The sequence below is a fragment of the Limulus polyphemus genome, unplaced genomic scaffold, assembly GCF_000517525.1.
Source record: "Limulus polyphemus unplaced genomic scaffold, Limulus_polyphemus-2.1.2 Scaffold492, whole genome shotgun sequence".
NCBI lineage: Eukaryota > Metazoa > Arthropoda > Merostomata > Xiphosura > Limulidae > Limulus > Limulus polyphemus.
Genome location: NW_013666102.1, coordinates 277,058 through 290,935, shown reverse-complemented (window position 1 = coordinate 290,935; position 13,878 = coordinate 277,058). Strand labels below are relative to the sequence as shown.

Sequence of the window (13,878 nt, the reverse complement as noted above, 5' to 3'; positions counted from 1 at the left end):
TCATGTTCCCTTTTCAGAAATTTGATTGCCTTTGTGTGTTGATGGATGTGGGTATAAGCACTACCATAAAGCTTGAACTTCTTGTAAAGGGTTCTAGATTGTTTGATGCCACTTAGTTTTCAAGTCTTCAATCACACCTCTTGTTGGTTCACCTGAGTTTGTCAGTATAAGATTGGTTGCTATGACTATACTGTAGAGAACAGAATGTAAACCTTTACCATTAACGTTTATGCCTGCATCCCAGGTGAGGTGTCCGATACTGAACTCGTCTAACATTAGATACACAAGAGCGCTGTCAGGCACCTCCAATCTTTAGCGTGATGTTCTGTATTACCTTCGGTGTACACAGTGATGATTCAGATTTGAGTAGGTAAGTTCGGGAAAACTATTTGGACGGTTAATAGCTTGCACTGGTAAATGTACCACTGAGAGCTGTCACAATATCCATATTGGATATTGCTGTGGTGTCGAACTGAAGTGATCATCCCAGTGAAAGTAAATTTCTCAGTATCTGATGGTTTATTTTCTTGCAAAAGTATGTTGTTACAAGATTCAGAAATATTCTTAAGGCAGTATCTAATTCACCTTATCCTTTTTATACTGCACTAGTCTATCATACTGTGAGACTAGCAGAGTTTGTTGCCTTTTTATGCATCGTCAATAAGCATCCCTGATGCAGGACCTCACGACGATCAGCCCTACTTGTAACAGGTAATTAGATATCTCAATGTTGTTTCCACCTCCTAGTAACAGAGTGGGGCGAAATGTCCTCTCCACTTTATGATCTATGAACCTAACCAATATGTGTGTGGCACCATTTGGTACAGCTTGCAGATTTAAGATGTGTTGGCCATTGATCCAATATTCATAGATTAATCTGCATTAATATTGCACAAAACTAGGATCCAGGTGAAGGCGGTTAACAGTAGGACTGATCTTACCAATAGATTATCACTATCTCAGACTGATGCATGAATATACACTAAAACGAAACTGAGCTAACTCTAACATCAGTGATAATTCAACTGATACTTACATTTCAACTCACAGAAACTCTAATTAACACTGAACGCTAGAGCTATAACCAACACACAGTGACACTTTGCTTAGTTTATAACCGAACTCATTGTAACACTTTACGTAGTACAACGGCATATAGTGATTCTATGCTTGAAACTAAAACATGATAATTTGGGCTAAAACTTTATAGTTGGTAACTCTGCACTGTACTTAAAATAAAAACATAGCGCATTGTACTTATCATTATAACTTAGAAGTTGGTAACAGTGTAATTAATCTATATTTAATAATGTGGTAATAGAGCTAAATAAAAGAAAAGAAATCTCTCATAACAGCTTGTAGACCATTATAAAGATTTAGGTTTTATTTGATTAATGATTTAGATGCTAGATGAGTTTAGTACCAGTCAAAACACAAGCACTCCTCCTTCAAATAATGGAATCCCATCACATCACGTTTATCAGTGTGAAGCGAAGATAGCGTGACATCATCTCTGGCTACAGGGAAGCAATTGATCAGCATCAGCCATTATATTTGCTTACTTATTATTGTGTATCTTATTTAATTTATTTTAATATTATAATTTGATTACTAATTGTTATACAACTTTTAACACCAAGTACTCAGTGTAAATAAGATTGAATAATATTACTTCCACTACTCTTATACGCTTGAGTAATTTGGCACCATTCAGTAATCTCCTCAATGTTGTTCTAATAATCATGCCCAATTAATTGATAAAAGTAGCATTATACGTAAAAAAGACAACAAAAATTTACCCAGCTCAAATTCCTGCATTTCCTAATTAACATGCTATGTTATGCATCAATTATTGTATATTACATTATGCACAAGTATTAAATATTGTGCGTTAAATATGGATGAAATATTACACGTTTCATATTAAATATTAAGCTAATAATTAGATATATGCTATACATACTTTCAGTGAAATGATAAAGGGTGATCTACAGTAAACAGCATTTTTGTCTGTGTCTGGATGTGCAATGTGTTAATAAAAAGTTGTTATTTCGATTATTCTAAAATCAGCTTTAATATATTCTCAAAATAAGTCAGACCTTGGACACTGTAGTGTGGTTACTATGGTAATCCTCTTTTACTTTATAGTTAGGCAAAATAATGTATATCATTTCGTACGCCGGGAGTTTCGTTATCGATGGTTTCGTCCCTCGGCTTACTGCAGTAGAAAGTTCTTCAGCATTACACCATGCGACGTATTTGGGTTTAATAGTTTTAAAATCGTTTAATTTCAAAATAAGAACAAACTGCCTCATTCGAAATGTAGTTTCCAAAATCTATTGCTGATCGATCTTGAGAAAATATCACGTGGTTTGGAATTACGTCGTAATAAAAACTGGGTGTTTCGGTGTATTTTGCGAGTCGTCTGACTTTCGATCTTACTATCCGTCACTTTTCAAATGAGTTTTTAAATACACCGGCCGTTTAACTTTGCCAAGGATTATAAAATAAATATTTCTAGGAATTTTCTTTGACTTCTATATTTAATACTTCATCTGCAAGTAAAAACTGAATATTTCAAGTCGTTTTTTTTCTTTTTCTCAAACCTTAAGATACAGCAAATTTACTGTATTATTCATTTTAGCTCCCATGAACCTCTCTTACCTGAGAACAATTCGTGACACGGGTTTGTACTGTAGATGTGCGCATGCGTATTGAGCTGTCGTCGCCTAGTCTGCTCAGGTAGATGCAGTCTATAGAAGTTTCAGTTGAGACCTACAATCTAACGATGAACTGTGAGACTATAATGCTTTCCGTAGTATTTACTTGCTCTTTTTTTATTATATGTTATTGACTATTTAACAAACGTTGAGTAGTATCACGAACATACAGTACGGCGGAACCTTATTTTTGAAACTTATTCCATATACTTCAGAGAAAAATAAGAAGCATGTGAGTTCAATTACTTGAGATATATCCAGTACATTCGGTCCATATACGTTAGCCTAAATTTACATTGCTATTGACACTTCACCTTAAATGACAAATAAATGTGTGTTTGGAAGTAAACGTCACGACTTTGACTTTAGTTTAATCGATTATGGCTTTCTAGGCATAAGAAATATTATTCATTAATCGGTTCTAAAAGTGATCTTAATATATTTTTAACCTTTTCACTGCCACGGTTATAGATGAACAACATTTTCAGTGCCAGGTTTATTTCTAGATACACAATGTAAACACAAATGCACATGTTTTAATATTACATTAGTTATCTGAAGCTTGAAACTGGTAAATTTTGGGTAGTTTGAGGCTGTATTCATGATGGTACAAAACCTAAACTTGCATGCCAGTGGAAGAATTAATGAACTTGTCTCACTGCTTTACTTATTTATGTGTGTGTTTTTTTTTGTAATGTTTTAATCCTTTCTTACAGCGATTCTTCCACGCCCTTTCAATACATATAATTATTTTTTTTAGCTTTATATAAAATTACATTAACGTAAGCCAGTGGTGTAGGTAGTCTTCCCCCACACTTTTCAATCTATCCATGTAAAAATGCATCAAAATCAGGAAAATTACTCCAAGGAAAATGCATAAAAGTTAATCCAGAACCTAAGAGTTTCCAGGGCCTTAAGGCGAGCCCTGGATCCCCGCCGTAATGATTGTGCCGTGCCGCACATTCCATCGCTTCGCTCGGTCAAATAAACCTTGCCCCCACTTTTAATTTGCCTCCTACACTTTTGTAAGCAACAGTTGGAATAACACATATTAACAAGGGGAATATATTTCATTGAAATAAGTTATTGTGACTAAGTTTAGAGCTACAGGGCTTTACAAGTTACGAATAGTTAGGCTGGGTTTCAAAAACAACACCCTCTGCGGCTAAAACATCCACTTGAAAGTGAACAACTGAATATCAGCTCTTTAGTCATCAAGTGTGATAAATGTAACTTTTGTATGAAATGTGCTTCAACTTGTATAAACAGAACCGTTCGCAGTTGAACTGCACGCATTAAGAAAATCGACGAAACGCCGTGAATAATAAAAAACTAATGCTGAACGAATCTCAGAAATCGGAGAAACTTTACTCGTCAAAAGACAAATAAGGACATTTTAGAGATGCACTTTTTCTTTTCTTTTTGAAACTTTAAATGAAAACGAACTTTGGTATCTAGGCTATATTACTGCTTTGCGTCACATAGTAACAGTACAGTTTAAGTCTTACAACAGTGCGCCACTATATACATCTAAAACTGTTCACCAGAAATTACTGGATGGTATCTTTGCTCAAAGCTACTAAAGAGTGCGTTTCTTTTGCGTTAACTGGACGCGAAACGCGAGCTCTTGGATTTAATGGCAGGGCGCGCTAAACTAGGCCACACCCGGCCTTATTATTGGTTGTACTTGTATTAAATTTCGTACAGTCATCGGATGCAGAGTGTAATGTTTAAAACGTCTGCTATAGAACTTGTATATTTTGTTCTGTTTCTACGTTGATTTGTGAGGTCTACAATTTCTTACGTAACTTAGAAGCTAGTACTCGTCTTGGTCTTCATGAAGCGACTAGTATGACATCGTTTGGCGTTGCGGGGAGATGTCATCTCCTTACTTTTAGCCGCTCCATAGAGTTTTTTTCAAGTACAAAATTTTAGCTTATAGCTCCGTCATCTCTTGAGATCTGATTACAGTTTTCAACTCATGAAGTCAAACCCTTTCGATCAATGTATTTGATCACGCCCAATATCTCATAGATTAATTTATTCTAATCCTGCCTATAAGAATTTCAATTTTAGGTAGGCTGGTAGAAATCCTGATGAGTAACAAAAATGAATCGTGTATACACGCGCCCCACGCTTGATATAGCTGGCGCATAAAAAATGTAGGCATTAAAATTAAAATAAACCCCCATTGATTAATTTACTCTAATACTGCCTAAAATAATTTCAAATGCCGCGGCTATTGAGGATTCCCTCTTGTTGTTATTTGAATATAGAAATAAAATGTGAAATTATATTGATATTTTATTGAAGGTTTTTTGACAGTCAAAGAGCTTAAAAGATACTTTATAGAATAACATCACCTAGTGAGGCCAGGGTTGGGTGAGTTTTTGGTCTCTATCGTGAAAACATTCGAAACCTTTGCCAACACATGAGTTACGTTCTGTGTACAGAATCTTTTTGTTTAAGCACCTCAATAGTTGGTATCTCCCGTACTCATGGAATATTTGTATTTTTGCTTATTTATTAATTATATTTTAAGCTGTTAATCTGATAAAATGAAAAGTCGTGAGTGTAACATTCCAACATCAGCAGATGGCGTAATTTAATAACAGAAGGTAAATTTTGGAAAATAGATGTAAAAGACGTAATTTAGGGATAGGTGATATAATCAAAACAATTTTACGTAGGATTCAGGAATAATTTTCGAAACAGAAGAATTTCATACTAATATTTACAAAATGTATATTTATATATTAGATGTACTTATGCAGGATCCCCGAAAATGTGTTCTCTTTCAAGAATAAATAAAAAATAAAATTAAGAGTAACAAGTATTTTTATTTCTTGTTTTTGACGTTCATATGTCATGCTGTGTTGTAGCCTACAGAGTGTATAATTATTCTCGTGATTTATGGCATGATCGTGTTTGACTAACGTCACGACAGTACAAATTGTAACGTTAAGCGTCCATTGTGTGATGTCATTTTAGTGTCTACTGACTGACTGACAGACAACACACTGCTGTACAATGGTTCGAGTGGTTAGAAAGGTGGCCCCTCCAAGCGGCCTTAGGCCTCCATTGGAGGGAAATAATTATTAAACGAAGCTAATAATTATTATAACTTACCAGCTGTAAGTCAGTATCATAAAGTTCAAGAATAGTACTGACATCGGCTGGTAGATAGGGAGCGTTGTCGTTGACATCAATTACTCTAATCGTTATTGAGAGGCTGAAAGCATTTGTATGTAGAGGATGTCCACGTGAATCTTTAATATAACACCCAACGTCCACTACTTCCGTCGTTCTTTTTTCCGCATCCAAAGATGATAATAATTGTAAGCTCCCTTGTGTATTGTGTATGTTTACCAAATCTTGCCCTGAAAAGCAATTATAATAATAAAGTCGCAAATATGTAGGTTTTATCAACTGAGGAACATATATAACTGATACAATTGGTGCGACAGCCTTAAATTTGGTGTGAAGCTCAAATTACTTGGTAGTGAATGATAATCCAAAACATCTACCAGAGTTAACAACAAGACTAAAAATTCTGCAAATTAAATTAATAGATTTATTCATTGATTTATTAACGAAACAGGCGGGAAAAGTATGATATCATCAGCAACAATGTCGTTTTCTTGAAGTTACCAGCTTTGAAGCATAAATGATTATTACTTACTGAATTATTAATAAAGCATTTTCAACATCAGAAACTTACTTGGGAATGTGAGAATATACTTATGTAAACTTTTTTAAATTACCTACATTCAATATATGGACCACAGTATTGTGATGTGTTAATTCAACACCTGGTATTTATACTGATTCATATTCTGTGAAATCTCTGTTTCACTTGAGCATCTCATAAATTTAATGACCGACCATAAATAACAATTATCGTCCGTTTATTTCTTTTGGTTTTAATTACACTTTCGAGACGATTATGATGATAAAACATCCCTTAGGACTAGTTGTTCCCATAACAACGAGAGAAAAAAAAAAGGATATCCTATTTGATCACGATTACACGAGACAAGCACAATATCATGCAGCGTGGAAAAATTATCACAGTAGACAGCTGGCTAATTCAGTTGTTACAATTTGTAGTAGATTAGATCACATTCATAGTGCATTACATGAAGCGAATCATCCGCAAAGACTGCCAGGTATTTATTATACAAAACTCTTTATATATATATTTCTTATTGCCAAACCTGCAATGAATGTTGCATTTTACATAGTTCAAACATATTCTAAACTACGATTTTTGAAAGCGAGACAAGTTGTTCTAGAAATCTTGCAAGACATGCAATATATGGATGTATATATATATATGTATCCTCTACTTCGTGGTTCCTTTTGTATTAGGAGCTTGACTGAAACTTCATTATATTAGATTCATAGCTTCACTTCCCTTGTCACGTAAAAAATTCCCTTCCATCAAACTTTTGGAAAGAAACAACGTCACCCTGTATATAGCAATTTTTTACTCGAAATTGTGAAAATAGCAATTGCGTTTGATATTTTTTATTAACTGTTCATTTTAAGATAGTTAGAATGTCAAATCAATCTATCTACCTTTTTCCATTTCATATGCTGTCTGGATTTCTGGACACAAGAAAGACGTACTAATAGGACGAAGTTGACCAAAACTTGTGCTCGCAGCGGTAGACTCTGGAAGCTCAAATTTCATGTTTGACGAATAAAAACATAATTCAAGTCGTGGACGACAGGGGTCTCTGATGTCACTGATGTGAACATTAATGACAGCTGATGAAGATATAATCTCGGAGTTTAATCTAATACTCGCTTTCACTCGCAGGGAAAACATTGTATCTAAATAAAATAAATACAAATATATACATAAAATGTCACACTTAATTAAACAAAAAGTTCGAGTGTGTAATAAATCTATATTATTTTAACAAAACAGATGATAAATAGTTGTATTTTAAGTTGTACGGTTTGCGAGCGCATTTTCAATAAAAACATACTTCTAGCAGGATCCAGATTAAAGCTAATTTATATAATGAATTTCACAATCCAAAGGTTATCGAATTATATAATCACAAAGCTCATTATTTAAACTTCAGTGTAATATCGGCCAGTTTTGAAAAACTCCCATCACTCATACCAGTCATTTTATAGAAACATGAATATAAACAATTATTTTATTGAATTGGAAAAATCTCCTGAGAATCAAGATGCTATCATAAGGTAAAAACCATCGCTCTAGCATAGTAAAAAAATAGATTACACTTTAAATTTGTTGTCATTTCCATTTTACACTTACCACCCAAACTTCGAAATGTTTCCTTAAAATGTCATTCATTTAAACTTAAGAAATACTTTAGACTTTTAGCGTGTTATTCCTCATGTATCACACTAACACACATTGATTTAATAAAGCTCTACATGATGTATTAGGATAACATATATAATGACCTACTGTCAAATAAAGTAACAATTGCTTCTATCGTTTCTATGATTGTGATATTTTGGGGCCGCGTTTACTTCAATGGCAAATTAAATTGTGCATTATAAAATTTTATATACATGTGATAAGTTTAAAAACAAACCATTAAAATTATTAAGATCAAATTAATAGAAAAAAAGTGAGATAAGAAACCAAAATAGAACAAAGAAACCTCTCCAGTATTTTTGGAAAAAATACACGTATATTTTCGTATTTAAAAAAAACAACTATTTACAAATTTTATTTTATATTAGATAATCTATAAAACATCCCCGAGGACTGAAAAAAAAGAAGAAAACTATAGCCGTTTCCGCTCTTTATGTGTTGTATAAAATGTAAAACGTGAACCCACGCACTATCAGGTCTGAAAAAAAAACATTCTAACTTTAACAAGCATCATACATATTGTATATGAAAATCCAACTCTTATTTTCTCCAGGAACATTTCTATTTCACAGCAGAGAATTATTACGCCATGAAACGCAAGCCAAAACAAAAGTGCATATCGATTTTATATGAGATAAATAAGCTCGTTGCTTTAACACCCAGGTAGATCAGCGGTAAGTCTGAGATCTTATAACGCTAAAGATAGGGTTTCGGTACCCGCTGTGAGCAGAGTATAAACAGCCTAAAGTGTAGCAACGGGTTTCATAAGATACAAATTGTTACTCTTGGTTAATTAAGTGTAATAAATTTGAACGTTAAGGCTTTGTATTATAAGAGTGAAAATCAATCCCATTATTCCATCAGAGTAGCTCAAGATTTGATGTTGTGTACTGTTGACTAGCTGCCTTCCTTCTAGTCTGTCAGCTCAAAATTAGGGACAGTTAAAGCAGATAACCCTTGGGTAGCCTTGCGCAAATATTTGGTACGATTTTGCAGCAACAGGACGCGATCCTTGGACTACTCGTATTCACATTCCAGCAGCATAACCACTGGGCTACGACTTGCCCTGCAGAAACGTTCTTTTACGCTAAAAGCGTAACGATCAAATCCCGCTGTTCGGTCAGACGTTAGTTGTCTAAGAATTGGTGATGAGTGTTGTTTATTAATTGCCTTTTCTTTAATCTATCAATTCAAAAGTAGATAGCCTTTGTGTAGCTTCGCACAATAATTTTGAAACAAAAATAAACTGATGAAAGTTTCTTGTAACATACGTATGATTTTGTTGTAATAAGTTAGAATCTTCCTTTAATTTGGGGCGTATTTTACGTGTAAAATGAAAATGATGTTCGATAAAGTCAAGTTGTTAGGCTTTTTATTCTACTAAGTGAGTTTTTAATTTTTCGTGTGTCAAATATATGCTCTTGGGTAAGGAAATGTGTACTTTTGAAAATAGCGGAATTACGAGATAACATGATTTCTTATTATCTTATAAGATGATTAAATATTCTATGTTAATATCAAATTTCATCTTCACTGTAAAGTTCTTATACTTTTTAATAATATGAGCATTTACGCAAAATTTTAACGTGGCTGATTTGCCTCTGTAAATTGTTTTTTTTCCTTGTTAAACAAAGTTTAGTTGTATCAGACTATATGTAATAGCATCGTCTATAACACTTAGCTAAAGTGTATTTTATCAACTGTTTGTTCAACACGAGTCCCCCCTCCCTCGCCACTGTAGTATCATCTGCTTCCTAGCTACTACTATTTCAAGCAGATATGGATGTGTTTGTGGTATATTCCACCTACCTGGTTGTATCCATCTGTGCTGGAACGGAGCAGCCAAAGCCAGCTGGCCAGATGAACTGTTGGCGATAAAAAATCCATCAACCCTACTTCCTCCGCCTTCAACGTATACTTTCCTGATTCGGTACATTACCTCTCCGTAAGAAACAGCACTGCCATCTTCCTGAACACATCTCAGCTGGTAAAATGGTACATGGTCGGGGTAGTTAAGCGGTATAGTGACATCAACGTTTTTGTGAGGAATTATTAAAGACGAAACTGAAAATATGTGTACAAATAAATGTTAGTATTGGCCCTCAAATCAAAAGAAAACAAAACACAAAAAAAAAACGAAAAAGAAACACTTTAAACAAAGAACCAAAAATATACTCTGTCACTTACATTGAGAAACATTGAATTGATATCTTATTATAATGAAGCTTGCGATGTATACGTCCAAAACTCGGATCTCGTAAACTACAGCACCGATCATTACCGGGTAATATTTTTATAACTAAGCAGTATTTTTCAAGCTGAGAAATAAATAAAACAGTTGAAATTTCCACAAAAGTGACATGTTTCAGATTTAACCAATAAAAATTACAAAAAATGATTAAGTTTGATATATATAACAATCAAAAACAAACTTAAAAAAAAATACTTGTTTTTCATTAGTGAAAATCTCACGAGTGTTGCAACAGAAAAGCAAGGCACTTTCATTGATAACAACTGCGTCTACAAAGAAATACTTCAATAAAATTTACTCTGTGGTGTAATGCTGTGATGATTGCTTATTTTTAAACCAAAATTTTAATAAAATCATTTTTCTCATCGGTGGTGAACATTACTGAATGTCAAATATGAGTACACTGTTGTAGAACTGTAAGACAATTCCATAAAAGGCCGAAGGCCCAATAGCCTTCCGCAAGAACTTGCAGTTTTACCTGCCCGGAGGGCGGGTATTTCTGCTAGCAATAATTAATGCTGCTAGCCCTGCATAGCATCTTTGTTGTTTTTTTCTGTTGCTTTAGTTCTTAAGATGATGTCTCCCGGTGAGACAGCGGTAAATTTACGGACTTACAACATAATAATTGGGGGTTCGATTCCCCGCAGTGGACACGACAGATAGCACAATGTGGCTCTGTTCTAAAACAAACAAACAAACTTAAGGGTATACTATTCAGTTTCATCAGAGAAAATTAACTACTGTTGATGAACATAAAATATTGATGAGAAACGTTTCATGTAATTTCATTGCATTTTTTTAAGATTTTATCAGTTCATAAGGGCCTAGCATGTCCTGGTGGTTAGGACACTCGGCTCGCAATCTGTGGGTCGCGGGATCGAAACATGTACCCAAACATGCTTGAACTTTTACCCATTAAGGCGTTTTAATGTGACAGTCTGTCCCACTATCCGTTGATAAAGAGGCCTAAGAGTTGACGGTGGGTGGTGTTGACTAGCTGCCTTTCACCAGAACATGCCAAGCCAGTTTTAGAAGCATAGATGCTTTTGGTTTTTAGCACATTGTGAGATATATTTACAATCAAGATTCACATGATAAGTGCTAGATATGAAGATGGTGTTTATACATTTATTTATTCATTTATTTAAAACTGACATTTCGGTAAGTTCACAAATTATTGGAAAACGTAGTTATAATAAACAATATTTTTCAGCTTAAGGCACACCAAGTCCACAATACTGATAGATTCTTCAATTTCAAAAACAAAACAAAAACAACTTTAAATCGGTGAATTATAAAGATATCTGTTTGTTGTATTATCAAGCACAAAGCTACGCAATGAGCTATTTAGGCTTTGCCCACCGCTGGTATCAAAATTCAATATTTAGCGTTATAACACTCAGACTTACTGCCGAGCCACCGAGGAGTACAATTAAATTTAGTATGACTTAACATGTTTATAACACGATTTATTAAATTAGTGTACCGATAACAAAACATAAAAAAGAAATAACGTAAGGGTTGTTTACATTCTACCATATACACAATAATAACAAAAATCCTGTGTAAAAGGTAGTTTCTATATTACCAGTTTACTTTAACTTTATCCTTGATTTGACTTGCGATTTTACCCTGGTTCTTATGTTTTTAGCGAGTTACTTTCTATACTAGTTTTATCCTTTTTCTTACATAATAGTGTATCTCATTTTCCTTTTATATATATATATATGTGTGTGTGTTTGTGCATAATCAGGTTTATGTTTTGAAGAATTAAAAAATATATGCTATTCTGTGTTTGAATTCATTGGCTCCAAAACAGTAAATCATGGTTGTGTATATTACAATGGTCTTATAAGATCATATGCATTACTACCCTGCAACAGCTTGTGGTACATATACATTGCTAGCCACAGGAATATATTAGTTAAAATGTAAAGGCATAGATCTCCAACTATATACAGACTTGCACACGTTGAAACAAATGGAGAAAGACTGTTTTGACAGGTGTATGCTGGTAAATAGGGCATGCAATCCTGTATGTTTTTGTAGGGCAAAACACGGGTACACATTGCGAAATTTAATATTTTAATTTACATGTGCTAGAAACGTACAGCATAATAACGTCTACTTATCAAGGTTCATCTACGGTCGTTTATACAATAGAATGCACATTATTGTGAAAGGTAACAACAAGTTTAATAAACATCGTACTAGAATAGTAATGAGGATAAAAACATTGGAATTAACAGATAAGATCTGACTTCTTTAGCGTGTCCTTTTTGGTTGAAATTATACAAGTGAGACGATTGAGTAACGTTCGATAGGCATAGTTTAAAGAAGAAATAACGGTTAATAGCTGCTGTGTTCACTTCAAAAACAAAAGTGTACTAATATTTCAGTTCAGATTGATCACTTGGTGATCAAGTAAGAGAATACATAAGTTAACTCCACCCAAGTTTACGCTAATACCATTCATAGAACATCAATTATATAGGAATTCGTAGGGACTATATTAAATACTTAAATTCAATTGTACATATGTGTTGCCAAATAAGTATCATTCAGATAAATTCCCTTTAAAGTAAGCTGTCTGGTCAAATCGAGAGAGAAAAGAAAAAAAATCATATTGGCAACTAGTAGAACATCCGAAACATACCATTTTGGCTTCCATATATCTTTAAAGATAGTAATGCATTGTTTCATCGGTTACACACCGTCGCTGTTAACGATATTTTCGACCGTAAACCCAATAATATCTCACAAGGTTCAGCCAGTTTAGGAGATTCAGTTTAATTTTGAATCTATTTACTAGGCCTACAATACAAAATAATCTTTGTAGTAAATGTCAAGTAATAAATATAAAATAATAAAAATAAACCCATTAAACATTCCTATCAACACTGTCAACGAAATTAACACAAAATAAATCTTACTTGTATATGAATAATATAAAGAATGGTTTTCTAAATTTATATACTAAGCTAACAATACAAGATAAACTTAGTAATATAATTACAATAATAAATTCAATACAATTTATCAATAAAATTTATAAAAGTAGATATATTAGACATTCCAACCGACATTTTTAACGAAGCAACTCTAAAAAAATATTTCCAGTAAACCTCTCTTGGGGATTCATGATGGCGAGAACCCATTTTAAGTAAATATATATATATATACACAGCGTGGTCACAAGTAAATAAACACCACTTTTACAGGAAAAATGAAAATTTTCAGTCATATACACATGAACTGATGTATTTATAATTTAATTAATATCTAGTAGATCTTCCTTTCGTTGATCCTTTGGGGCATCGTGAGAATCATCTCGTCAATTTTAGATTGTGGGATTTTTGCCCACTCTTGCTTCAAAACTTGGAGTAGATCGCTCTTCGAAGTTGTTGTTTTTTTTTGTTGTTGTTGTTGTTTCTTGATTTGCTGGTCGAGTATGTCCCAAAGGTTTTCGATGGGGTTCATGTCAGGAGATTGGCTCGGCCCGGGCAACTTCTGGATACTATTTTCTTCCTGTCACTTTTGGG

At 33.7% G+C, this 13,878-nt stretch overlaps 1 protein-coding gene across 1 annotated transcript in view; it reads right to left on the bottom strand.

Moving 5' to 3' along the window:
- LOC106458605 (proto-oncogene tyrosine-protein kinase receptor Ret-like) overlaps positions 1-13,878 on the bottom strand; it is a 53,170-nt gene that overhangs the window by 31,828 nt on the left and 7,464 nt on the right. Inside the window, exons 3-5 of the mRNA XM_022384875.1 lie at positions 9,895-10,149; positions 7,302-7,559; positions 5,850-6,100 (exon numbers count right to left, since the gene is read on the bottom strand). Coding sequence (XP_022240583.1) covers positions 5,850-6,100; positions 7,302-7,559; positions 9,895-10,149 — 764 coding nt within the window. The remainder of the gene's footprint in view (positions 1-5,849; positions 6,101-7,301; positions 7,560-9,894; positions 10,150-13,878) is intronic.